The sequence below is a fragment of the Chelonoidis abingdonii genome, chromosome 14 (genome assembly GCF_003597395.2).
Source record: "Chelonoidis abingdonii isolate Lonesome George chromosome 14, CheloAbing_2.0, whole genome shotgun sequence".
In the NCBI taxonomy this organism is placed as follows: Eukaryota; Metazoa; Chordata; order Testudines; family Testudinidae; genus Chelonoidis; species Chelonoidis abingdonii.
Window position 1 is genome coordinate 26161246 of NC_133782.1, and position 27311 is coordinate 26188556.

At 51.4% G+C, this 27311-nt stretch overlaps 1 protein-coding gene across 2 annotated transcripts; it reads right to left on the minus strand.

Moving 5' to 3' along the window:
• Positions 1-13409: 13409 nt before the first annotated feature.
• On the minus strand, positions 13410-26522 carry TGIF2 (TGFB induced factor homeobox 2). 2 transcript variants are annotated; one of them, XM_075072457.1, is made up of 3 exons: positions 26349-26522; positions 24236-24460; positions 13410-15838 (listed from the first exon to the last, which is right to left on the minus strand). In XM_075072457.1, exons 1-3 carry the CDS (start codon positions 26397-26399, stop codon positions 15239-15241), a joined length of 876 nt encoding a protein of 291 aa, XP_074928558.1. In that variant the 5' UTR covers positions 26400-26522; the 3' UTR covers positions 13410-15238. The 2 variants fall into 2 exon arrangements, with proteins under 2 accessions (XP_074928558.1, XP_032625553.2); XM_032769662.2 differs by lacking the exon at positions 26349-26522 and having other exon boundaries at positions 24236-24466.
• Between the last annotated feature and the right edge of the window lie 789 nt (positions 26523-27311).

The following is a 27311-nucleotide window of genomic DNA, read 5'->3' on the forward strand; positions in this document are numbered from 1 at the left end:
GGGGGCTAACTGGTGGGGAAGACTATCAGAGAACCTGTTCTGTCACCCACCAAGAGACTCAAGACATGTCCTTGAAGGCTGACAGAAGCTGTGGCGGGGTAGGGACAGTAGGAAACATTTCAGAGCACATAGGGGCCTCTAGCCTACTGTAGGATAGCTCTGCATGATGCAAAGATCCCCAGACTGCTCAGCTGAGGCCATGTTGTGTTTCTCGATGTTCAATAGCTTGATGCTAGAACAGTAAATGCTCTGAGAGGGGGCTGTCTACCCCCCAGCTGCAGGATAGAAAGTGGAGGACTGGGTTTGTTCAGAACAAATCTGTGGAACTTCAGCAATTTCACTGCTTCCCCAGTCTCCTTTTCTGCCTCTTTCTTGTATGGGCCCAGGTCAGGAGTCCTCTATGCTACCCTGCTCCCAGTTCCAACTGCAGAGTCCTGTTCTTGTTCTGGCCTGTGGTTTTATTGCTGCAAACACATCCTTGAAATGGTCTTTATTCCTCCTCCTCCTCCTCCTCCTCCAGGCACACCCCAGAGAGACATAGCCTTCACTCTAGGGTGACCAGACAGCAAATGTGAAAAATCGGGACAGGGAGTGGTGGGTAATATAATATATATTATATGGGGGAACCTATATAAGAGAGAGACCCAAAAATTGGGACATCTGGTCACCCTACTTCGCTCTTCTGTCACATTGCAGGTGGGATGGGGACACAGGATTGCAACTGCGGGTGGGGGGTAGGCCTTCCAAAGCAGATTCATTTCAGAAATGAACATTCTGTTTCCATGGAAACAATCTTAGTAGTAAACAATGCGGGCGTCAAAGCCCTTAAATCTTGGCACTCCTGGGCATACTCCAAGGCTGTTATATACAGTAGCACCTAAGAGTTACAGACACCTCGGGAATGGAGGTTGTGTCCATAGCTCTGAAATGTTCGTAACTCTGAACAAAGTGCAGTTCGGGCTCCAGACCCAGCAGCTGACACACCAGGCCAGGCTTCAGCAGCAGCTGAGCTCCCTTCTCATGCATCAGCAGCTTCCTTGCAGGCAACTTCTTTCCCTGGGTCCGACTGAGTTTGCAAGCTTGTCTCCCTCCTGGCATCTGTGTCCGTCCTGCGCCAGGGAGAGGAGGTGAAAACAGCATGTCTCCCTCCTGGTGGGGGGAGAAAGGGGTGAAAGAGGTGCAGACCCCTGCACTGCTCGTGCTCTACTGGTTCCAGCTGCCTTGGGCTGGCAGCCCCCGCGTCTTCCCCTCTTAGCTGTCAGTGGCTGCCCTGCACGTGGGGGTGGGGACAGGCAGCCCAGATTTACCTACCGTATTTGCTTTTTTTTTGGGGGGGGGGGGGGGGGCAGGTCTCTGTTTGTGCCTGATTGGTTACTTCCGGTTTCACATGGTATCCAGTTGCCTGATCAGTCCGTAACTCTGGTGTTCATATCTTTGAGTTTCTACTGTAGTAGAACAAGGTGTCTAGCCAGTCCGGGTGAGGCGTTGCCAAAGCTTAATACCCTGGCATGTCAGCTGTAGGGATCTGCTCTCATAACATGGCTGCTGTTCCCATCATGCCCTCCTCGGTCTCTCACTGCCAGGAGCTAAGCTTCGTCTGGCCTCAAGGCTTCAGCATCAACTAACTACTGAGATGCCCTGAACCCTGCTTCTCTACTTGGAAGAGTTGTCTTCTGGAAGTCAGCCTCCCTCTAAGGGGAGAACACTGAGCCTCTCACTTAGCTCGCTCATCAGCTTTTGGCCCTCTGCTTGGAGCGTGCCAGGCTCACCAGCCATCATCTCTCTATAATTCACAGGGGTTTGTTTGGGAAGGGAGTCATCGGGGTCCTAATGTATCCGTTGAGAAGTCTCAACATTGCATGCCGGGTATGGGCTGCTGCTGGCTTGGCTGCCCTGCTCCCAGCTGCAGAGGGCAGCCCTTGCCCAGTGGAATGTTTCCTAGCTCTCCTACGCTTGCCCTCGCCCTGCTCTTCTAAGTTTTGTTAAACCATGGGCATGTGAGTGGTGAAGGGCAGGGAGGGGCCGTAGAGCTTTGCCCATTGGCTTTAAGACTCTCTTGAGGCGGGCCACGTATGATGCAAATTCTGCCCTGTGTTGTTACTGCTCCTGCCATTGCTTATTCCCTGTCACCTGCCTGCCTTCTTGATGGTGGTGGAGAGTGGCTTCACTTGCTTCCAAAGGCTCCTACTTCACAAGAGCCCTGTGCATTACTCAAGGATCAGCGCCACAATTCAGCAGGCAGAACTAAAGAAGAAGGTGCCAGCTTGAATTTATTCTAGACTCCCTTCTAAGAAGTAGCCTGGGCTCCTTGGAAACAAGGGAGCTGGGCCAGCTCTGGCCTCATTCCAGCAGCCTAGATCTTGCCCTCTCCTGCTTGCCTGCGCAAGGGCTTGAAACTCTTACATGCTTGTGTTCCAGCATGCTAGCTGGAACTCTCACCTAGCAAGAACGGGGGTGCCGCGGGGGCAGGTGGCAAAGGGATCTGGATTATGCCAACAACAAAAAATGCAAGTCCCCAAGCTTTAGAATTTAGAACGGAGAAGAATGTGTTCTGAGCAGGGTGTAAGCTTGATCTGGGTTGAGTCTGAACTCACCCTTCAATTACCATTAATGGAAGCGTAAATAAGCACTACCTAAGAGAAAGGGGGGTGTGAACCTGTCCAGGAGCTTTTGCCTGTGGCTGTGGAGAGAAAGTGCAGAGAAAGGAGACCTGGAAAAAAAAAAGAACAATCACAACTAGGGAGGCATGGGGTATCTGCCAGGAAGTTACAACCCTGTCCATCTTTGTTCTCTCTGGTTGGCCTGCATTGAGTCCTCTGTCACATCAGGAGCTGCTGCTGCCATGACAAATTTTGGCATGAGAGAGACTGGCACTAGCTCAGTGGTTCTCAAAGCTGGTCCGCCACTTGTTCAGGGAAAGCTCCTGGCGGGCCGGGCCAGTTTGTTTACCTGCCGCGTCCGCAGGTTAGGCCAATTGCGGCTCCCACTGGCTGCGGTTTGCTGCTCCAGGCCAATGGGGGCTGCAGGAAGCGGTGTGGGCCCAGAGACATGCTGGATGCCCTTCCTGCAGCCCCCATTGGCCTGGAGCTGAGAACCGCGGCCAGTGGGACCCACAATCGGCCAAACCTGCGGACGCGGCAGGTAAACAAACTGGCCCAGCCCACTAGGGGCTTTCCCTGAACAAGCAGCTGAATGGCCTTCAGAACTCCTGCACTAGCTCATTGTAAAAACACAGCAGCGTCCTATGCAAAACCCCTGCAGAAAAGATTGCGGATCTGCAGTTTGGCCTGCATTCTGCTATGTAATGCCAATTTGAAACTTCCATTTAAAACAGAACCCGCCCCCCCCCCCCATTTTTTTCTGCTGGAAATGTGGCTGTTGCTGCCCTGCTAACCTAGCCGTGCTCCAGCTAAACAGTGGTAGCAGCTGGAGGGCAAACCCATCATTTCACCTGAGGGCTGGGTCTATACTAAGGAATTTAGCAAACAAAATGCCGGTGGCTGTCCCCCACTGGATGCTACATCCAGGGGAGCTCTAGGCCTGGCCTACATGGTGAATTAGCTCCCACTTCAGTCATCAGCGTGCTTATACTGGGGCAAAGCTTTGGCGTAGCTGGGCAAAGATGCTACTTGCACTGATGCAGCGGACCCAGGTTTCAAGTACTGTTAAATTCCACCTGTAGCTTTACCTGGCTTATGGGAGCTTGCGGTCATGCAGCTACACCACTGTCCAAAATGAGGGCTAATTTCCAGGGTAGACAGGCAGCCTCATTGGAGCCAAAGGTTCCAGCCCTGCACAGGGAAGACAGAGTAATATTAGCTGGTGCTGGAAGTGTTGGCCCTGGCAATCACTGCAGGGAGAGATACTGTTCACAGTTAAGTCATCAAAATGTTATGTTATAGATGCAGGTTGGCAGAGTGAAAGCTTCCAGTCGAGAGCCCGGCTAGAGTTTGGCAGCTAAAGTCGCGGAAGATCCAGCATGCTCCAGTCCAGGCCTGAGCAGGACTTTTCCCTAGAATTGTTCCTCCATTTTCCCAGCAACCAGGTGGGACACATGGCCCCAGGAACCAGAGCAGACAGACTGTCCTCTGTTATCAGTGCTCCCCTTGCTAGAACCCAGGCACCATGGAGGAGGAGGAACCAGCCTGACTCAAATAGAGAGAGATGAGAAATGGGGGGCAGCTGAGCAAGGAATGGGTTTCAGGGCCAGGAGATGAGGAGCAGAGTAGGGGAGGGAGGGAGAGCAAGATTGGGGAAGGCACAGGAGGAGGACAGGGGGTAAGGGGCAGGAGCAGAGGGAGGAGAGGAGAGAAGCTGGGGTGGGACCCAGGGGTAGGACCAGGAGCAGAGGGGGGTAAGATAGAAGCTGAAGGGGACCCCTGAGCAGGGGACACACAGGAGCTGCTAGATGGCAGCAGAGGAGAGAATAGGGCAGGAGCTGGGGAGGGGACAGTAGAAGCAGAAACATCTGTAACCACTAGAGCCCACTTTCCTACAGAACATGGAATGGAAGGCAGGATTCTGGTGTCTCTCCTGCCCTTTGCACTAGCTGTGAAACTAACTGCCCAGTGTCTGTCTCCCTCCCCCTTCAGCCAAAAAAGCCACATCAAAGGAAAATCAAACTGCAAAGTCAAGCACTCAGTTAGGAGATGCCCATACAACTCTAATTCCATACAGCCGCTCCCGCATTCCATGCACAGGATGGACTGGGGTGTGGCAGAAGGAGGTTGTTGTCTGTAGGATACCCAGCTTCACGTGAGTCAGAAGTTGGCACTATTTGTGGGTATTGGGACAGTTGGCTCTGGGCCTACCCAAAGCTAGAGCCCTGCTCCCCCCACCCCACCCCCCAACTGAGGAGAAGGAGCCATTAGATGCAGGCTGCCACTAAATACTGGGGACACCAAATGAAAAAAACAGGGACAGGAGTAGGGTGACCAGAGAGCAAGTGTGAAAAATCAGGACAAGTGGTGGGTGGTAATAGGAGTCTATATAAGAAAAACACCCAAAAATCGGGGCTATCCCTATAAAATCGCGACATCTGGTCACTCTAGACGGGAGTGAGGTCAAAGGTTGAGAATCAGGGATCCAGAGGGGCAGCCTGAGCAGAGAGACACACACACACAAGCGCCCACTACTCCTCAAAGGCTTGGAGGGTGAGTAGTGACCAAGGCAAGGAATTTCAGGGAGAGACAAGCTTGTCTCATGAGTTAGGCACTGGAATGCTGCCATGGAGAACCGGATTCTATCCCTGCATGTGCCACAGCCTTCTCGGCAAGTCATTTAAACCAAACTGTTTGTTTATTTTCTGTGTATCTGATTTGAGACTCAGGGGGCCTGAGTTCCAGAAGTGCTGCGCTGTCACAGCTGTAACAGAGGTCAGTGGGAGGGCGGGGCTGAATATATGATGTGCTAGGTAATGCTAAGTACACTGAAAAATCAAGCCCTATGTGGCTCAAATTAGACACCTACAATTGTCTTGCACTTATGACCACTGTGAAGTTCATCTCTCAGTGCCTCAGATCACGTGGTGTGAAATGGGGCCAATAATGCCACCTCACTCAGCTGAGTGCTTTAAAGATACGCTCCTTAATGTTTGGAACGAGACGTAAGATACTCCGATGACAGCGCTGTAGCAAAACCCATGAGGCAATCACTAAGTCTTTATTTAGGGCAAGGTTTGATTGGCATGCTGTCGATAAGACCTGGGACCCTCCACTGAAGAGCGTAACGAGAAATATGAGCACTGTCCATTCTGCGCACTGAAAGAAACAGGAGGTTTGTAGCAGGAGGGGAAATATGCGCTCATGTAACATGAAAGACTCACAAGGGAGCAGAGTTAAGGTTGCACAGGCATCCTTAATACTTGACTTTGCAACATTAAGGTTCTTTAAACTTTTCTTAAAAATTATTTAACATTGTAGTGAGTGTTTGAGTGTCTGGCTAAACAAATAGTCTGAAGTGTAATTTATAAACCCTAAGGTGCTAATCTTTTAATAACGATACAATCTCTGAGCAGGTGCTAATGAGGGTTGGTTCACCACAGTAAGAGATCATACTGTGCTAGAATGAGGTCCCAGACTTTTGGTGAAATTCACCTCCAGACCGAGGGCGTGTGCACAATTTAATCCTATGTCAGCCCTATTTAAAAAGGCCCTAAGTGGTACATAAGTCTCATGTGGACCCTCTGCAAAGGGCTTGCACCCTTGCTGTGGTTTCGTTATCTGGGTTTCTCATCAGAGGAGCACAGCCATGCACCCAGAAGTGATACCAAATGTATTGCTGTGCTAATGCAGCTGTCACTTCTTTTGGGCCACACAATTATAACGTTTTGCTACTTAAGTGTCTTTCTGTCACAGCTAGCAGGCTAAGGATTTAGATGAGGGTGTGTACTGGACTTACGCAGGGCCCTGGGACTCATCTTAGTCCACATGCCTAGTTTCCATGCCTGGTGGCTGAGGTTTGCTGCATGACTGTGACGCCTAGGATGCTCGCTGCCTTTGTCAGAAAGGCCTCATGAGAAATCTTGCGCAGTTGCCAAATTCAGCATCTTAAAAGGCCCCCTGTAGCGAGGGGCCCCCCCTCCCCCACGCTCCTGAAGGGAATAGGCCAGAGAAGCTGCGACCCCGGGCGAAGGCCCTGCTGCCTGTCCCAGCCCCCCCGGAAGTCAAGAGGCGGGACCGGAAGTCCAAGGCCCCCTCTGCCTGTCCCTGCCCCCAGGAAGTACAAAAGCCCGGCCCCAGCCCTCAGTTAGGAGGAGGCTGCCAGAGAAGGCAGACGCTGAGGCCCGAGGTCTCGCTGGGCCCGACTTACCCCGCGCCCGGTATCCGGAGGGGTACTGGCCTGACCTCCCCTGGGGCCAGTACCCAGAGCAGCCGGCTGAGCCCTCTGATGCTCGGCCTGTGGAGGACTGGACCGGGCCGCCCGAGCCCCGGTACCCTGAGGACTGGACCGGGCCGCCCGAGCCCCGGTACCCTGAGGACTGGACCGGGCCGCCCGAGCCCCGGTACCCTGAGGACTGGACCGGGCCGCCCGCCGCCGAGCCTGCTGAGGAACCCATGGTTTGGGACCCCCCGGACGACACTGGCGAAGGGCAGGTACCCAGTGAGGGGGAGGTTGGAAGTGGCCCGGGGGCAGCTGACTCCTGTCTGGCTGCAGACTCGCCTGAGCCCATGTCAGTGTGTTTCGGTCAGGATCCCCCACTGACCGTCAGCGGCGCTGACCGCGGCTAGGGCCCCGGGCTGGAGCGCAGTGGAGTGGGAGGGCCTGCGTTCCCCCTGCCACCCCTTTAAGGGTGGCAGACTCCCCCTCTCTTTTGCCTGAGGAGACCATCTACAGTGGTTGCCTTCTCGCTCAGCCCTGCTGCGAGGCCTGAGCCTAACTGTGTGTGTTGCCCCACCCCGTCCAAGGGCCTGGGCCTATATAGACTCCTGGCTTCGTGCCCAGCCCGACTGACACTGGGACAGGGCCTTCTACTAACGGTTGCCAGTTCCCTCGGCACCCCAGCAAGGGGCAGGCCCCAGGCCGATGGAGTGCGGTGAGCCGGTGTGGCTCCCCTCCACCCCCCGTGTAGGAGGGTTGAGCCCCGGTCCTGCCCTACTACACCCCCCCCTTGCACACGGCCATCTTTGAAGCAGAAGTCGAGGCTGACGCTCCCCCTGTCCCAGTGTCACCTCCCTCAGCATTCCCTGCAGATGAAAGCAAATGTCTGATTTCTTTGTGTGCTGGCCTGGCATGAACGTGCCATCGCACTGTACAGAGCAGCCAGCATGCGATGCGTAGCGGGGCTGTAATGAGGGTAGTTATGAACTGTGGCAGCTGTAGCTGGAGGAATGGTGGCCAGGAGGCCGAAGGAGAGCAGTGAAGGGGCTAACTTGCAGAGCTAGGGAAGCCTGGGCAGGACCCCCTCTGCAAGGGCTGGGGTGGCAGCTTTCGTAAGGGTAAAACCCAGGAACGGCTGGAGCTGGGGGTACAAGGCATGTTGCTGGACTGAAATTGGAGACTGTCAGTGTGCAGTGGGTGAGAGAGACCTGGAGTGTTTGGGCCTTTCAAGGACTAGTTTTGCTACATGGGGTAGTAAATCAGCCACAGCTAGGGGGTAATATTGGCCCCTCCTGTACTTGCATTGGCAGCTTTAAGGATCCTGTGACAGGATGCTAAGCTGGTTACGTGGCATTATTTCACCCAGCCACAAGGGGCCACTAGGGTGTTTGGGTTTTTGGGATTAAAAGGTTGCCAACCCTAAGGGAAAGTTAGGATAATTTGGCTAACAGAAAATTGAGTTTTTGACAGGAAGCGGCTGCTTGCCATGGACACTGTTGTTGTTTTGGCTTAAGACAGGGGAGGCCAACCTGTGGCTCGAGCCACATGCAGCTCTTCAGACGATAATATGCAGTTCCTTGTATAGGCATCAACTTTCCAATGTGCCGGGGGGGCTCACTGCTCTGCCACAGGCCCTGCCCCACCCCTCCTCCCCTGAGCCTGCAGTGCCCTCGCTCCTCTTCCCCCCGAGGGGGGGAGGGGAGTTGCTGACATATTACTGTGGGTCTTTGACCATGTACATTGGTAAATTCTAGCTCCTTCTCAAGCTCAGGTTGGCCACCCGGGCCTAAGACTTTAGTCTATGAAGTTTTTTTTGTGTTTTCATCAAACACTTCCACAGGGGGGGAAAGAAGATTCAGCTCAGCACTACTCTGCACTGGCTGAAACTGGCCCAATTCCCCGTGTCATAAGTAGATAGGTAAGGGTTAATTTTCTTTTACCTGTAAAGGGTGAACAAAGGGGGAACCAAACACCTGACCAGAGGACCAATCAAAGACCTGGATTTTTTTTAAAGTCTGGGAGGGAACTGGAAACTCGGGGTCTTTTTGTTTTCCTCGGCTGTGAGTAAACAAGCTTTTCTTCTAACTCCATCTTCTTTCAAATATTTAACTACAAGTGTGAGTATCAAAAGAAAACAAATAATCGGCTGTGATGTGCTTTAATTGTATTTACATGGGTGTTGATTTGCTGGACTGGTTAATTGGGCTATCTTTTAATCAGACTGTTTATTCATATTTTCTTATAAGCAAGAGCCTGTATTGATCTCTTATGCAGTATTATTGTTTGTATTTTCTTTCTTTTATATAAAGTTTTCTTTTAAAAACTGTGGAAGTTTCTTTTCCTAGTGAGGCAACGGGGAAGGAATTTCTGTGCCAGAGCTCTGTTACCTCTGTGACAGGCTGGGGTGGGGAGGGAAAAGCCCATGCTCTGTGGGTTCCTGTTATTGTCCCAGGCGGGAAAAGTTATGGGAAAAGAAAAGAATCAGCTCTGTTCCCTGGTGCTTAAGGCTTGTCTCTTTGGAGAGACGGAGACCAGTTTCTTGGTATTGTCATGTAAAGAGATTGCATCAATCCCCTCAGAGCGGAACAACGAAGAGAGAGGGAGGAGGGAGGGGAGATCATTCCTTTGCCGGTAGACTCATACTTCTGAGTCTTGGGGGGGTCCCCCAGGGAAAGGTTGGGGTGACTCGGGGTGACCAGGAACCCTAAAAAAATCCTGGTTGGTGGCAGCGATATTAGATCCAAGCTGGGTATAAGCTTGGGGGAGGTTCACAGTAAACACTCAAATTTTGAACGCTAAGTCCAGATTTGAGATAGATGTTTACCACACCCCGCCCCAAACTTGCACCTGGAATCTTTTCTAGGATTGCCAACCCTTCAGGCATTACCAGGAATTAAAGAGCAAGCTTTAATTCAAGATTATATCATGTGATGAAACCTCCAGGACTATGTCCAACCAACACTGGCAAATCTAGTCCTTTTCATGACAGGTGAGGTTCCGTGGGGCATTGTCAGTGAGAACTGAGGAATGGGGCACAATCGACCTGTGGCCCATCTCTTAGGCAGGAGCTGCTGTATGTCAGGGAATGTCAGCTGATACCACAGAAGCAGCCCCATGGACCCCCAGCAGAGAGATGTCATGGAAGGGCTGTACCACTGCTCCAAACCAGCTCTGCTCCCCCAATGTTGGGGCCTCCTGCCTCCCCCACCCCTCTGCTGCTCTTGGCCTGATCCACCATCTTCTCCACATCCAAACTGCTCCAGTGGCCTTCTCCTACCCCCACACTGCACCTGCCCTGCTGGCCTCAGCTTTCTTCAGCATTTCTGGTGGCGTTGTGCTCCCTTGTGGGGCTGGCTAGCTTCTCATTGCCTCTCTCCAGCCAGTCCATGGGCGGCACCTGACTTAGCGTGAGCAGCTCCTGCACCCCTTTGTCACCCTACGTGGCCCAGCCAGCTCCTCCAATGAACAGGCTCAGTGCCAGGCTCAGCTTTTTACAGCAAAGGCTCTAGGGAAGCTCAATGCCAGCTGGGAGGAGTTTACTCTGTGAGGTGACTCACAGGTTTTAGCCTAAATTCCTGCCCATGAGCCAGCTGGAATTGTATCTGTTCATTTACATCCCCTGCTTTGTCCTCCTCTCTTAGTAAGGTGAAACCTTTCAGGTATCCCCCTGCATTGTCTGAGCATGGGAATGACCTGACCCATAGCCTTGTCTACGATGGCTAGAGCCAATCAATCTGGGTCAGAGCCTGTTCCAAGTAGCCAGGTTAGCTCCACTGCAGCATTAGAGCACACGCTGCTGAGGCACAAGCACCTGCAACTGCCTGCTTGAAAAACATCGATTTCCAGAGTGGACAGACAGCAAATGTGAAAAAATCAGGCCAGGGGTAATAGGAGCCTATATAAGAAAAAGACCCAAAAATCAGGACTGTCCCTATAAAATTGGGACACCTGGTCACCATACCTGTTTCTGAAGTTTACCTGGAGCTCAGGCCAGGCTATTACCCAGCACTAGGCCTTAGCTAAGGCTGCCAGAGCACAGGCCTGTTGTGGTAGGGCTGTGCTGCAATCCTTGTTGAACTAGGACCTCAGCACCCACTTCCAAGCAGAGAGCTGATGACTTTGAGAGTTACTTACCCTACAGTGGTTGCTCTGCCAGGTTGTCCACTTGGCTCCCATGCCCTGCTCACCCTCCCTGCTACTGTGCAGGCTTAGGGCTTTGGGACTCTGCCCTGGCAAAGGAACTGATGCAGTTGGGCCCACTCTGCATTTCATGCCCTTGCCTGGTGGACAAGGGCAGTCATTGATCTTTGTCTTGACCAGGCCAGAGGACAGGTTTGGCCCTCCTGAGCTGTAGTATGTGGCCTTAGCTCAGGGTCCATAACCAGCAGTGACATCACTCTGCAGCAGTTCAGGTGATAAATCAGGCAGCACAGTGCCCATTCACTATAAGCTCCTAGGCAGATTAGCCAGTCTGGAGCTCTCACCTGCAGTGGACATGAGTATTTATAAGCCAGTTGCCCTTGTCCTAGGCATCCCTTGCTTCTAGGTAATTGAAAACCAAGGGAAACCCCCTTCATCCACCCAGAAAGAGGAAGCAGAGGAAAGAAACCACCCCACCCAAGCTTGTTGCCATTTCCCTTTTGTCTCAGCGGGAGGCTGCAGTGCTGCATTTCTGCCAGCATAGAGGCTGAGGCTACATCTCAGCCACATTCAGGTCCAATCCCTGTGGGGCCAAGATGGCATCTTCCAGCAGCAGCAGTGCTGGCCTGGCCCTGCTTCCCTGTGCTGGGCCTAGTGAGCAGTGTTCTGAGGCAAAAGGGGACCTGGGACTATTGCACAGAATGGGAAAGGGCAGCTCTATGCATGCCCTCGCTGCCTGTTTGTCCTCTCTCTGCCCCAGGAGCTCTAGGGCTGGTAGGCTGCTGGGGTTGCACGCTGGAGGCTTCCTAGAGTGACCCAATAGCAAGTGTGAAAAATCAGGACAGGAGGTAGGGGGTAATAGTGACCATATTAGAAGAAAAAGAAGCCCCAAATACAGGACTGTCCCTATCAAAATCAGGACATCTGGTCACCCCAAGGCTTCCCTCTCTACAGCTGGGAGCGTAGGAAGTTGGATTATGATTTGTCAGTGACTCACTGGTTCAGCTCACTCTAGGCCCTTTTCCTGGCCCCCAATAGCTTCATTCAGAGCCATGCCAGAGACAAACAATAGACCCCTATGACCCACAGCTGCCAGGAGCCTGGGGGCATCTGTCAGCTTTAGCTATCAGAACACAGCCATACTACAGCTCCTGCTCAGCAATGGAGGCAACAGGTTTCTACCAGGCTTACCAGGAGCAAGACTGGCTTACTGCCAGACCCTTTCCACCCACAGCAATGAGGCCAGCTCACCTCGCCGTAGGAGCATGCTGGCCCGGCTGTTAGAATGGTGCAAATTCAGAACGTGATATGGAAGGCAGAGGATAAGATGGACCGATGCCCATTTTATTAGGTCACTTTTCAGATCTGAGCTGCATTTTAACAGTGAATCCTGCTTACTGAACTGCTGCAACTTTAACAAGAGGTTTTGGATCACCTGGCCTACCCCAACCCAGATTTATAAATACTGGATTTAATAAGCAACTAGAAACCTAGAAAACAAGTCACAGCATGCCCATTTTGTATTTTTTTTTTTTAAAAAGACAGACACCTTTATTTGACAAGAAAACCCAAAACGTTATTTACAGTAGTTTTTTGCTCGATAAATTTCATTCAGAGGATTCTTCCCTCCCCTTTGTTGCTTCACTCTCCACCGACATCCAAACCCAACCAGGAGAGGCTTCACCATCAAGATGCCAAACAGGATACAGCCCTGTGGTGCCCATGCATTGGATGGAGCAGTGCAGCATGGGAATTGCAGTTCTCCCCCTCCTTTCCCTAATATACACCAGCCCCAATGCTTCTCAGCCCAATCCTAGGAAGTTCTGATCCTCCAGAATGGGGCAAAGGGGAAGGAAAACAAGGTGAGAACTCTCCAGTCCCCAAGAAGCCAATGGTTAGGCCTGTCCCTTCTAGGATGGCCAGGAGGTAGCGAGCAAAGCCAGGTTCGCACCCAGAAATAGATAGGACCAGGAAGCAGGGGTGGGAGATTGAGAAGACGACTGATCAATTTAGGCTCTCTCTCCATCATTCTTGTCCTGTCCCAAAAAAATAGAAAACCCCCTCCCCCGCTCCCACACCCCAAAACACAGTTCTGCAGGGAACATCATTATGAATAGAAACCCCAGGCTAGGCTGCTGCCTGGTACATTGCAGCATTACCTCCCCTGGGAAAGGAATCTGTCAGGACATAGGGTGCTTCCCCTGCCTTGCACCCCGTGTGATGTCAGTGGGTGAGAGAGACACTGATCAAACCAGTATGGGAACATCTTATACCTACTGTGCACTGGTGTTAAGGACTGCACACAGTGCGGGGCAACAGGAAATCAGATCTCTTGACTCATCTACAGGACATGGGAAGGGATTTCTCCCAACTGCTACAAGTTGTATCGCTCCTTCTCATGAGCCCATTTTGCTCTAAGCAAAAGGTTATTTAAAAAGATGGGTGGGGGGAATTCCCTGATAAGCCACCACTTTTCCCTTCACTGCCCCAAATCCCACACTGCACTGCTCCCCCTCCACAATTTCCATTTGCATGAGCACCAGGCATGGATGCCAGTCGTATCCTGCTGACATTAATATCACTATTCATGCAACATAATAATTAGGCTAACAACCTAGGATTAGTGTTTCTCACGACAGATATAGAGGTATGTATATATCGCTATTTAACTTACATTTACAGTGAAACAGCAATATTAAACACGGGGATGTTCACTCAACCCACGTTGTTCCCATTTCTGCAGGCTCCAAGAGTTACAATTCAAATGAAAGGTGCATGGCCTGTAACTCACAGCTATTTGGATTCATAACTGCTCTGCGTGCAGTTTGTGGCCCACGCCACCCTCCCCCTAGACTCTCATTGGCAACTGCGACTATTCACAGGGCTATGTAGGTTTTTTGTTTTGCTTTTGTTGTGGCCACAGAGAGATTGCAGGCTCAAAGCTAGCGAGATCCTGCTCTGTGCAATAAGCCAGCTGGCCACGAGAGGTCACCATTGCTCCACCAGTGTGGCAGGAACTACATTCAGCGTGGTGAAAGCAAGGGTTTGAAGATTCCAGCCAGCATGTGTTTCCATAGTCAGTTTGCTGTTAGCACATCACTAGCTTAACCAAGACTCTGCTTTCCAGGGAATGCTTCATGCAGGCTGAAAATGTTACAAACAGCAAGAGAAGAAGCAGGCAGTCCATGCCCACAAAGATTCCCTCTTCTGCTGGAAGGAGGGTATTTAATAAAAGAAGAAGAAAAAAAAAAAAGTTATTTCACAGTCAAGATTAATCTCCAACCCTGCTCCCAACTCCCCCACTGAAATGCCCTTTCTGCTGCTCTTGGTCAGTATCCTCCCAAGACATCAGTACATTCCTCTCTCCCTTCCATGATATGAGGTGCACGTCTTCAGCAGGAATGCAAGAGAAACAGGGAAATGGTGAAGTATTTACCAAAGGAAAAAAAAAGTCAATCAAGAAATCTTTTCAGCAGATAAAATTGCTGAACAGCACCTCAGAGATTTTACTGGCAACAACATTAGGGGTTTTTGTTTCTTTCAATGGAAAAAAAAGCCACAGATTTAAGTTTTCCAGTTAGTTTGATCTTTGCCTTTCCACAAGCTCTCCAGGGCTGCTTAAGGCTCTGCGGCTAAACTCTCCATTCACAAAATATATACAAGGCAAAACAAAGAGGTGGCCCAGAGAGGCTTAGGGGAAAGTCTTTTCCTCCTCGGGTGTACAAAACCCAGAAGGTGTCTCACTATCCTTTAGATGCAGTTTTGGCTGGACACTTCATTTGTTTTTCTCCCATAAAGTCAGCAGGTTTTTCAGAGATTTACACAGCAAAATCGTCATCCAGTAGAGGTCAGACAGCTACAAAGCTCTCTCCTCACAACAGCCACTAAGATCCTTCCAAGGAGCCAGGCCTACCTCCTTTGGGCTCCTGAGGAGAGGTGATGTCTCCAGCACGATACAAGAAACCCAGGGTGGAATCCAAGGTGCAAGGGATCCTTGACAGCTTCCGAACATGTGTCCCCCCCCAGATGAAGATGCTGCCGTCCACAAGGACTGCCTTGCGGAGGTCTGAATGCAGTCAGGCTCCTTGGGTCCCCTCCTGGTTGGAGAAGGATGTATAACATCTGGGATGAGGATCTTCGCTGCCGAGAAACATAGTAAAACAAAAAACAAGAAAAAATAAAAAAAAACAACCACCTTCAGCTGGCAGACGCCAAACCCGACAGAGCCCTAGAAGACAGGAAGAGTGGGCAGACCCAGCTGGAGCCGGCACAGAGCAGGTTATTTGGAGACTGGGGCAGCCTGGGGCTCTGTGTGCCATAACGGGGGCAGCTGCCCATTCTGCCGTTGCGATTCCAGCTCGGCCGCCTTCTGCAGCGCCACTTCCACCAGCAGCTGGAAGCTGCTGAAGTCCTCTCCGAAGAGCTCGGGCGGCGTCGGGGGTGGGGTGTTAAAGAGTCCGTTGGTGGGGCTGGCCGCGTCCGTCCTGGCCAGCAGCGCCATGGTGCTGCTTGTTGTGCTCAGCTGAGGCTTGGGGTGGGGGTCCAGCTCCATCCGTGGGAAGGGGGGCTGCTTCTCCTGCTCAGCCCCATGGGTGCTCACCACTGTCAGGCTGCTGGCCAGTGGCTGCATGGGGTGGCAGATCACCTGCGGGCAGACAGACATGGACAGCACCTTGGGGGTGGCAGCAGCAGCAGCCATAGCGGGAGCCACAGGAGGCATCACCAGCACCCCAGAGCCTGCGGTGGCCCCACGTGGCAGGGCCATGTCTGCAGTCTTGCCCCCTCGGCGAGAGATAGTGAACTGGTTGGGGTCCTTGCCGTCCTTGCGCAGCATGTCAGGCAGGAGCCGCCGCCGGGCATTGATGAACCAGTTACAGATCTGGGGAGACAAATTACAGCTCAGTCAGATCAGCTGCCAGTGGAGCCCCACAGGTGAGAGGCCAAGGCACCATGGAGTCAGGCACATCAAGAACGCCTCTTTGTGGAGGGAAAGAGAACAGCTGAATCCTCAGCCATGACAGGGATGTGGCTGCCCTCTGGCTTGAGCAATGACACCTCCTTAGCCTTCATTTGCTCCAAGTCAAGCAGAGAGGCATAAGCTTCCCTTCAACACCACCCTGAGGGAGGGCAGGCTGAGCTGCTGCCATCTGCCTTCCTTCCCTTCACATTGCTGATGGTCCAGGGGGGCCCAGGCTGCTCAGGGGAGCCAATTCACCTGTTTCCTGGCCAGCACAGCCCACTTTGGGGCATGGGCCGGCTCCATGCACAGCTGGCCTGGCAGAGGGGAGGCTATGCTACTTTGTGCTGTTACTCTGCTGCCTCAGGGGCAGGGATTTAGGGTGTGTCCTCCACCCCCCAGGACCACATTACACTCTGGCTCACAGTAAACTTTGATATAGGCCATGCTGCAGACTAACCCCCATCAGTAACTCTACAGCAGTGATTCAGGTCACCGTTATAACCCTTGTAGCCCTGCCTCAGACAAAGCTAGAGCCCTGCTAATAAAGGGTGGTTCAGGATGGCTGCAGCTAACATAGCTCTGGGCTGCTGTGGGGAGAGGCTCAAAGGTCCAGTCCTGCTCCCAAAGCCAATGAGAGCTTTGCCATCCATGCCAGTTGGGCCTTAGCAAACCATGTCATTCTGAAACCTGTAAGAATATGGTCATTTGAACCATTCTCACTGCAGGAATCAGAATGCACAAGTTCTCCTGTATGTCCCTCTTCAAAATAAGCAGGAGGAGGGGGGCAGTAAGGTCCAACTAGTTTGGCTCCAAACACCAGATGTCTCCTGCTCTGACACAATGCCCAGCCAACCCAGGGCAAAACTGAAAGGGAGTCTTCCAAGATTCCTAACATGCTTTCCTTGCTCCAGATCTGCTCAGGAGGATGGACTGGAAATAGAGGATGCAGCATTTTGTACAGGGCCAACTCATGCCATAGACTCACTCTAGCTCAATGGGCCCCATACAGTCCTGATCCGGAGACAGACTTCCTTCACGTAATGCAAGGGCTTTGCTAAACAAATATGGGCAAATTAGTGTAACATTCTTGCTTGCATGGACGCAGGTCAGCAACACTCAGGCATGGAAGAGACACTCCTCCACATGACTGCTGTTAGGGCAATCACAATCCAAGACTCGCCTGCTAATACAATGTTGACAATGTGGCTTTTAACAGTTATAAAGCTTTAACTTTCAATCTCAGTGTCTACAGTCTGCCCCCTGCCCACATTTCCCATAGTTGGGAAGATTTAAATAGATCAGAGTTCTTCAAAACAAACCCAATTTACTCATAAAACTTATATTTATACAACACATTTCATCCCAGCACACTTCTCAAAGTGTATATACTTAGGAATCATCCCTCTCACACATACCCCACTGAAATATGGCCATCTCTGGGGTGAAGTGCACACCAACGCTACAGCTAAGGAGAAGTAATAAAGATTTGTTTGCTATTAAGAGTTTCCATTTCTTTACAGAAAGATAGCCCTTTCCACCCCGATCTAACTAATACTGCAGTGCACTATAAAAGTTGTACTAACATGTCACCATTTATTTTGCCAACAAGCAGAATTATGGTCAAACTCTCAAAGGAGCCTTCAAAAATACGTGCAGTAACTGAGCAAGGCTCTGTGGGTAGATGTCTGCAAGCCTCTTGAAAATGCAGCTGCCATTTATTCAATTTGAATGTATATCAAGATCTAAAACAATAAAAAGCTAGATGAAAATCACTGTGTTCTACACAGAAAGCAATTAGAAGAGTATAAAGCAGACAAAGTGACTGATCTCTTCCAAATCAACAGCTGTGCAAAAATATTCTCCCTAAGGGCAGAAAAGTTACTGCAACTTGCATCATTATCATCAAGAGCTCTGTAGGTTTTTTTGGGGGAGGACTTTCAGACAAGAGTTTGTATCTGACACCCTTACAAAAGTCACTATTTCATGTTCCACAGGCCCTAATCTTGCAAGCTTCTCTCTGAAGTTCTACACATGGAAGACTTCAAGGATCAGACAGTGTTTCTAGATTCGTTTGATTTTCTTAAAGGGGCACTGTCAGAAAAGTCATAAGCCTCATCCTATCCCCTGCTCCCACTTAAGTCATAGCAGGACTGGGACCCGTCATTTAACACCCACACTTCTTAAAGGCTATGAGCAATGATGTAGAGTATTCAACAGAAAAAGCCTTTAAAAAAACCTATTGACTTTGTACCATTCATCTTGTTTTCCTTTATACATGTCACTAAGAGGTGAAATTTCTCTCTGCTTTACCAGGATAATTGCAGGTAACAAATTAGGGCCAGATCCTCAGCTGATGTAAATCTAACCCAACGCTCTTGCTGATCAGTGGGGGCTTCTGCGATCACACAGCTGAGGATCTGGCCTTAACAAGGTAATTAGAGTGGCTATGTTCTGTTTCTAGTCAGCTGCTCTGTGTGTTTAAACACAAGATTGCTGTGTGCCTGGATACACACCATACAGCATGGCTTGGATTAGACCAGGGGTTGGCAACCGATGGCAACGCTGGAGCCTGCCGGGACTCCAGTGTGCCATTAAAATCCTGCCCATGCGACAAGCTGCAGGGTCCGCGCTCCCGACCTTTAGCACAGCCGAGCGCAGCAAGCTGGCTGGCCCCTCCCCTCCTTCCCCCAGAGCCCTGCTGCCGCATGCAGCCTGGGGGGGCGTGACGCGTCCACAGGCAGCGTTTGCTCTGTGGGAAGGGAAAACTGCTCCCCGCTGATCCAGAGCCCTGCCGCCACGCACGCAGCGCTCTGAGGGGCGGGGCGTGCTGCGCGTGCAGCAGCAAACAAAACTCCGGATGAGCAGGGACTTCTTGGTAAGGGATCAGGGCTGGGGGAGTTGGATAAGGGTTGGGGGCAGTCAGGGAACGGGAGCAGGGTGGGAGGATCTCTGGGGGTGGGTTAGGGATGGGGGTCTCTGGAGGCAGCAGTCAGGGAGCCGGGGGGGGTGGGGGGTGGATGGGACATGGAGTCCGGGGTCTGTTAGGGAGTGAAGCGGTGGATAGAGGCAGGGCAGTCAGGGGACAGGGAGCAAGGGGTCCTGGGGGGCAGTTAGGGTGGGGGGGGTCTCTGGAGGAGGTGGTCATGGGACAAGGAGCGGGGGGTTGGGATAGTCGGGAGTTGGGGGGTGCTGTCAAGAGGTAGGGTGTGTGGAGAGGGGTTGGGGCAGGAGGGAGCAGGGGGCGTGGTATGGGTCCAGATTTCTGGGGTCCTGTCAGGGGGTGAGGAGCGATTGGATGAGGCATGGGAGTCCAGGGGGTTTCTGTCTGGGTGCGGGGGTGTGGATAAGGGTTGGGGCAGTCAGGAAGACACGTGGGAGTAGGGTCCTAGGGGGACACATCCAGGACAAGGAGGCTTAGATAGGGGGTGGGGTCCAAGAGGGGGCAGTTGGGACACAACAGTGGGGGGGTGGAGGTCAGGGGGGCAGTCACCAGTCCCCTCCCCCCACACAGCCTCTGCCCTGAGTCCTGCAGCCCACATACCCCAGGCCCCTGCCCTGAGCCGGTACCACCCAGCCCTCTGACTCCTTCACTCCTCGCCATGACCCACCCTGTAACTCTGGACCCCGCCAACGTACCAGTCCACCCCTACCCTGACACCATGCACCCCCCTCACATGCCCCCAGCCCTCTGCCCTGACTCTTGCACCCCCCACATACCCAGCCTCCCCACATCTCATGCACCCCGCACATCCCCACCCCTACCCTTAGCACCAAACGGGAGCTCCTGCACCCCTCACACCAAATGGGAGCTGACCAGGTAAGTGCCCCCACACCCAAACCTCCTGTCCCAACCCTGAGACCCCTCCCCCATTCTAGCTCCTGGCCAGACCCTTCACCCCTAGCCCTGTGCTCGGTCCACTCCCACCCTCAGCTCAGTGCAGATAGAGGAAAAGAATGGGCCAGAACCAGGGAGAAGGTAGGTACCCACTGTACGTGGGCAGGGCCGGGACCCCAGACTGGCAGCGGGCTGAGCGGGTCCAGCAGCTGGGATCCCGGCTGAACCCCTGAGCGGCAGTGGGCTGAGCTGCTCAGCCTGCTTGGGGTTCTGGCTGCCAGACCCTTCCCAGCTGGGGTCCCGGCTGCAGGCCCCACTCAGCCCACTGCTAGCCTAGGTGAATGGAACTCCAGACCAGCAGTGGGCCAGCGGCATAAGATCAACATTTTAATATAATTTTAAATGAAGCTTCTTAAATATTTTGAAAACCCTGTTTATTTTACAATAAAACACTAGCATAGTTATATAGACTGGTAGAGAGAGCTTCTAAAAAACATTAAAATGTATTACCGGCACACGAAACCTTAAATTAGAGTGAATAAATGAAGACTCGGCACAGCACTTCTGAAAGGTTGCCGACCCCTGGATTAGGCAAAACACACTTCAAGGGAGCATTAGTATCCAGCAGGTTTTGTAACTAATTAGCTAACACAGGGGCCCAACCTTACCTACCCTGTTCCCCTTTAAAGGAAACCCCCAGCTTATTTTTAATTAAGGCCAATGTTTTCCCTAGCGCCTATTCTTCTGCTGTTCACCATTACAGCACACAGAGAGGTGGGAGCTTGGCAATCACGGACTGTTTCAGCACTTCATACTACCTGCCCGAGATGAGCCAAAAGCAACAGCTCCCACTGAAGTCCCTGGAAGTTACAGGAGCTCAGCACCTTTCAGAATCAGGCCCCATTATGGATGGAGTGTGTGTGTGTACACACTTCTACAGAGTAGGCCTGTTGGGTTCCTCTAGATTTTTTTGTTTGTTTGGGGGATGGGTAAGGAAGGAGCTGGTGGGAGGTGTTAAGTCAATTTCAAACTCACAGGCAACAAAGCTTTTGTTGAATCTGCAGGTTTCCTGGGACCAGGCACAACAGTCTTATCTACTTTGCAAAAAGTTAAGAGATACATGGCTTCCTGGTTTCCCTGGAGACCAACCACTGCTGCTCTCACATTTCTTGTCTGCCAGCCACTAGCCCCGGCTCTGAGAGATGGTGGACAGAAATATATAATCACATGCGCTGGACTGGGTGGTGGCTGGTACTTAACCCTGATTTTTAAGAGACTCTAAGAGCCTGGGCGACTGGCAGCAGTTCAAATGGAACATGTCAAGCCTGAACCTCCAGTGCCACCTCCGGGGTGCAGTCAGGGCTCAGTACATCTTGTTTTCTCTTTGCAGTCAGAGAGATTTGCTCAGATCCTCCCCACACCTTGAGTCACTGCCATTGTGACAGATTTTTGTTACCAATCTGCTTTCCCCATGGGGGGCAATTTTACTGTGACCTTAACACCATCACACCACAATGTGATGGGGGCTATTTCAGAGCTCCCCCGCCCCCCACCATGGAACAAACCTGTGGGGGTGGGGGAAACAAATTGTCACTTCCACTGACTCTGTTAGTACACAAGGCACTGCTTTGGGGCACTTATGCACTATTTGATACCCTTTGTTGTATTATTCCTACATGCCAAACTTATCATCAACTTCATCTGTATGAGAAAATGAGAGCCACTGATCCAAGCACCCCTGAGCCAGCTCCATGGGCTCTCTAGCGTCATTGGAGCAGCTGCAGGGTTCCCAAAAATGAAAGGGAAGAGAAGTTTAGAGACACATGCTGGGTGTATGTCTGCCTTGCTGCAAGACGGGTCAGTCAGCTGTAACAAAATACATGGCCAGATTGCCCAAGTGTTGTGCATGCACTTGTGATCATTGTATATGCAGCTTCTGCACAAGGCAGGTCATTGGGCACATCCAAATGTACAGTTAGGACATCCAGGCACATGATTGTGCCCTGAAATTAGGCGATAACCGGAGTAAGCAGATTGGTAACAAAAATCTGTCACAATGGCAGTTTATCTGAAAAAAATCTGGCCTTTCAGTTTTTAAATAAATAATAAAATCACCTTTAAGACTTGAGAACCTTGAACTTCTAGGTTCTGTTCACCAGCAAGTTATAAGTGAGACAGAAAACAAATGCTGAGTCTTTATAGGGACAGCAGCAAGACAGCATAACAGCATAATCTTGGCTTCTGATCTCCCACTTAAGCAGGGTCAGGCCTGATCAGCAAGTAGCTGGGAGCCACTGAAGGAAAACCACAGCACTACAGACAGAGTAGGGAATATTGGGCAGGTGACATTTTTCCTCTAAGCCAGCACCAGGAGCCCTGTGCTACTGGAGATGCCATCTTTAAAATGCTATGCAAAAAAAAAAAGTCAGTTAATCATCACCTGCTGTCATTAAAGATCCCCAGCACTTTTCAACAGAGTTGGAATATTGAAGGCAGCATCCCAGACAGATTCCTCGTGGGGGACCTGCACTCTGTCCACATTACAAGGAATAAACACTCATCACCATCCTTTGGTTTCTTCTCTCTTTGTCCTACAGGTTATGCAGCATTGCTCTCCTCTGTTAGAGGGCTGTCATATTCCACCTCAGAGGCGGCGGCATTTCAGTGGTAGATGAAGGAATCCCAACATAAGGCTATGTTTTTAAATGCTTTGCAATCTGTGTTTGGAGATTAGCTATGGAAATGCAAGTCCCTGTGCTGCTCTGTCGCACTTATGCATAGAGGTGGGTGGCCCCAGAACACATCCCAAATATAAAGAGCCCAAAAGAACATGCAGAACAGGGCCACATGGTGTTCCCCAGAATGATTAGATGGGGATAGGCAGCTTCACACATCACCCTTCCCAGAGCCCCTCACCACCCAGACCCTGCTGATCTGGATGCTGTCAGGACATCTCTAGAGTCCCCAAACCAACAGGGCTGGAGTGGGCACATCCTACAACCTAACAGCACTCAAACTCACCCTGCAGAATGCCCCCTCTGCTATGGTTTGCCACAGAATGCACAAATCAAGCCTTCCAGGGGGCACGAAGAAGAAAGTCTCACAGAGTGGCACAGTCCGGAGAATACTCACGATGCTGGGACATGCCCGAGCTGGAGTTCCGCAGCAAGAAAAGGAGGGCGTGTGGGGCAAGAGAGACATGTCAGCCCTCAATGTGCTTAAATATCACCCAGCAATGGGCTTTAGCTCTGTTGGATTATCTAAGTGTGGGGGCTGGTAGCTGGCATGCCTTAGCTGATCTCAATTGCCACCATATCACAGAGGGAGACAGGGAACTGAGAGTGACCCAGTCAAACAGCACCTTGAACTGCACCCCAAAATGACTAAGAAATCAATGCTGAGTGCAGAACAGGCATTAATGCCCCAGCCTCCTCCTGCACTAGCCAACATTTGCCTTCAGATGTGCCTCACATGGATCACTTTGCAGTGACCTTGCAGGGATGACCAAGACATGGGTCCCCATGACACAGCCCACAGTCAAAGGGAGGCATCGTAATCTTCCAGCCATGCACAGATGGACAGAGAATTGCTCTGGGATGCTGCTGCTCTCCATGCCAGTTTCCTCAGACTAGGTTACTGGGATGAAACCATCACACTCATTCTGATATCTGAGTCTCTGGAGTAGCACTCTGCCCACAGTAACTCCCCAGCTGCGCTGCATCCTCTTCTAATGGAGTGGGTTCAGATTCAGACCAGGTGTGAGAGGGTGTCACTGCATAACACTTCAGCCATGCTGCAGCTGCAACAACTAGAGTCTAATCACATTTCACCTGTCCCCCACCTTAAAGTCTAATCACATTTCATCTGTCTCTTCTAGCAAACCCACTGATTTTTCAAAGGCACTATTTGATAGGAGTACAGGTAGCAGTATCTGCCCTTTCACTTAGCACTCATGAGAGCAATGATCCAGTAGCACTGACTAGAAAGACTTATAAACAAATAGGAATAAAGAGCTCAAGGTAATTTTTGTAAGAGTAGGGCTTACATCCAGTCCAAAAGGCCAACCCCACCCCCCTTAGTTTTGCATTGTGGTTGCACTCCACTGCCCCAGAACTGGGCTGCAGATGTTGGGGTTATGAAGCACTCTGGGGTCTTTCAGGAGGAAAAGTGCTGTACATGTAAAAATAGCTTTGCTGCTTAACCTCTCTGCCTCAGTTTACCTCTGTAAAATGGGCCCCCTAATACCTACAACCTGTCTCACAGGAGTGGTGCCATGTTTAAAGCATTACAGTCAGCAGTGCTCTTGGAGATCTTCAAATGACTTCTCCTTGCACAATACAAATGCAAAGCAGTTTTCTACCAAATATTATTAGGCAGGGTCAGGTCCCAACTCCCCTGTGCCATGCATTCAACTTAAACCCCTCCGGTCACCAGAAATACATCCTCTTGGGGGGACAGGAAAGGCTGAGAGAAGTTCTTACCTGCAGCACAGAGAGGTTGGTCTGGCCAGACAGACTGAGTTTCTCTTGCTCAGATGGATATGCATTGAACCTATGCTCATAGAGCCAGTCTCGGAGGATCTTCACCGATTCCTTCGGGAGATTCCCCCTTCTTTTCCTCTTGTTCGACTGCAACAGGTCCAGAGAGGCAGTGCCATCATCTTCTCCGAGGTCGCTGTCTGACATGGTGGAGCTGCCTGCAGACCGCTCCTGGTTAAAACTTACTGAAGTGAAAACAAAACAATGCACAGGTTACACCGCATTCTATTTTGTGACTGGCCTGATGCAAAGGGGTTAAATTAACAAGTAGCCCCTCAGCTGAGCCCTGTTTTGGGCAGGATCCCAGCCGCATGAGTGGCTCAAAGATCAAGATGAAACCATCATGTTCATCCTAGTCCTATGCAGACCCCATCCATCTCCTTCTCAGAGGGGTTAATTGCCTTGTATTCCCCCTTCCCTTGGTAACCTGTTTCACATTTTGGCCTATAAAGAGTTAAATGTGAATAAACAAGCTGAAGGGTGCTCTGTACCTCTGAGCAACAGGCTATTTGTTCAGATGCCTAACTTTAGCCCCAAGGCCCTGATCCTGCAGATTTCACATGCTTAAAGGCAAGCATGGGCCTAACATTCCCATTCCCCTGGGACAACTCAGTGTGTGGGGTTAAGCACACCTGTAAACTTTTGCAGGACCGGGGCCCAGCACTGGCCACTTTAAGAAAACAACACAAAGTCAACCATGCATGATGAGTGTCCGGACTCCAAGGAATGCACCAAACTCGTGTTAGTCAGCCTTACCATTCAAAGTTGTGACAGCAGTTAGAAGAAATACCCTTTGATCTTGCATATAATTTGAGGAAAGATTTTGATTATCTAAACCTCTCTGCCTACCCTGCAAAGTGTTTACAGAAGCCCAGCGTCACCCCCTGAACGCGTTAGTCCTCTGCAGAGCGCAGACATGAGAACACGCAAAGTTATTTCTTGGTTTACTTTACACACACAAAAGTCTCCAAGCTCATTTTACTACTCTCCCTTCCCCCTCCCCCATGCAGCTGCAGACATCTTCATTAATTGATACACAAGCCCCACCACAACCCAATGGGCAAAATTCAAATTCGCCTAAGTTCCTGCAGTTAGTTCATTACCCTTCCCGGCCATGTGGCAGAGTTGGTCTGAAGACGGCATTCAAAACCTCGGCGCTTGTGTCTGCTCCCCAGCACGCACGCACACACACAACAAAGCAGATTCAAGTCCATTGAAATGCAAGCGCCTTCCTCCCTTCAAGAGGAGAAAATGGCAAAGCTGTCTCCCTAATTAAAAAAGCAAATGGATCCTTGTCCGGCTCCCGCATGCAGCCCTGAGTGGCCCAGGGATCAGGAGGAGCTGCTGGCTACGTGAGAGACAGAGAGGCGCTCTGTTGTGCTCCGCTTCAAGGCACTCTGTAACTGAGCAGGGATGGAGGAGGTGCTGCTGTTTCCCTGTGGCCCTGAGCTACCCCCACCACCAGCTGCCCAGGGGAAGTACGACCCAGCCCAAGGAGAAATCCAACACACCCGGGGGGGGTTAATATCATCAGCAGATTTAAAACACCTTGGTCTGATCAAAGTTTTCCCCACCCCTTCCATGCAAAACTCCAAACACTCTGCCAAGCCGGGTTTCCAAAAGTTCAATATCTTCTCCAGCCAGCGGCTAGGGGCCGCGTCCCAGCACAAAGGGAGTTCGAGTGGATCCACCAGCTCGGGCAGCTCCCAACCAACGAGAGCCTTCAGACACCCTCTTCCCCCCCCCCCCAACTTCTCTTGGATTCAAAAGAGAGAGACGCACAAAAAGGAGAAATCACGTGTCCCAAGTAAAGTTCCCCGTCTTGGTAAGAGACAAAAAAAATCATTCAAAGCAAAATCAACCCCCTCTCCCTTTTTTTTCAAAACCTGAGTTTATAAACGACCCCCCAGATCTGAGTGTGGGGAGGGGGCTTGATAGTTTGGAAAGTTGCGGGTTGAATCCCGGTGCGAGGGGGGGGGAATTCCCCCTTTCTTTAAATCCCTGCCTCTCTCACACACACAAAACAAACTGGGACTCCATGTTTTCTGCCTGTTACATCTGCGATCTTACCCCCAGACCTCCTTCTCTTTCTCCTCGGCCCTTCCATGGCATGGGGAGGGGCTTCGCCGGGTCCAGCTGCACCCCTCCCGGGGTGAAAAAAGGGGATCTCTCCCCCCAAACAAAAAAAGTCACGCCCAGAGGGGAGCAGAGCTCGGAGGGCGAGGCAGAGAAACAGAGAAAGTTTCTCTGTCTCTCTCCCGGAGTGACAGATGCCTAGACAGAGTTCTCTTTGTTCCAAAAGAAACAGGAACTTGCGCGGTTACCCCCACCCCCCACCTAACCTCCACCACACCCCCACCCCACCCCCAGCTGTCACTTTACAAGCTCAGCAAACAACAAAAATTCCCCGCAAACATGGATTGCTCAGTTAAGACGGGTCTGGGGCGAGAGATTTGGAGATCCAGAGGGGGTAAAAATCAGCGAAGAGGAAAAAAGACTCTGTTGTTTTTTTCCTGGGGGGGGGGTAGGGGGTGCTGTGCAAGAGGATCATTCATTCAGAGGGAAGCAAGGCAGGGGGCGGCACGCGGTCGGGTTTGCTGGTCCTCCTGAAATGTTGCAAGAAGTGTGATCAAACAAAAGATTCCCCCCCCCGCCCAGCTCTCCATAGTTCAGTGCTTTGAAGGTATTTTTTTCCTCCTCTTCCCCCGGTGCCTTTTCTTTTCAGGGTGATCCAGGAGTTTCTGCAGAGTTTGGCGGCTTCCTCCAAGCCACGAGGATGGAGAGGGGGCGCTGCCCCCCTCGTCCAGTACGTGGGATCCTGATGGGCAAGCCACGCTTCGCCAGCCACAAAGTTTGCCCAAGAGACAAGCAGTTCCCAAACTTCCCAGACTTACTTTTCCTCGTCGGTTTCATGTCCCCTCCCGGGTTCAGTCCAGCTCTGGGCAGGAAGGGAGTCCAGTCCGCGCAGCTGATGGGCGCTCCTGGCTCCAGGAGAGCTGCCCCCCTCTCCCTTTGTGTA

Bases quoted from the DNA above. Each gene is read 5' to 3' on its own strand.
- TGIF2 (XM_075072457.1), bottom strand. From the start codon at position 26,399: ATGGAAGGGCCGAGGAGAAAGAGAAGGAGGTCTGGGGGTAAGATCGCA. The intron at 24,461-26,348 runs GTAACAGGCAGA...TTTAACCAGGAG, and splicing joins CTGGGGGTAAGATCGCAGAT to CGGTCTGCAGGCAGCTCCAC. The intron at 15,839-24,235 runs GTAAGAACTTCT...TTGTCTCCCCAG, and splicing joins CCAACCTCTCTGTGCTGCAG to ATCTGTAACTGGTTCATCAA.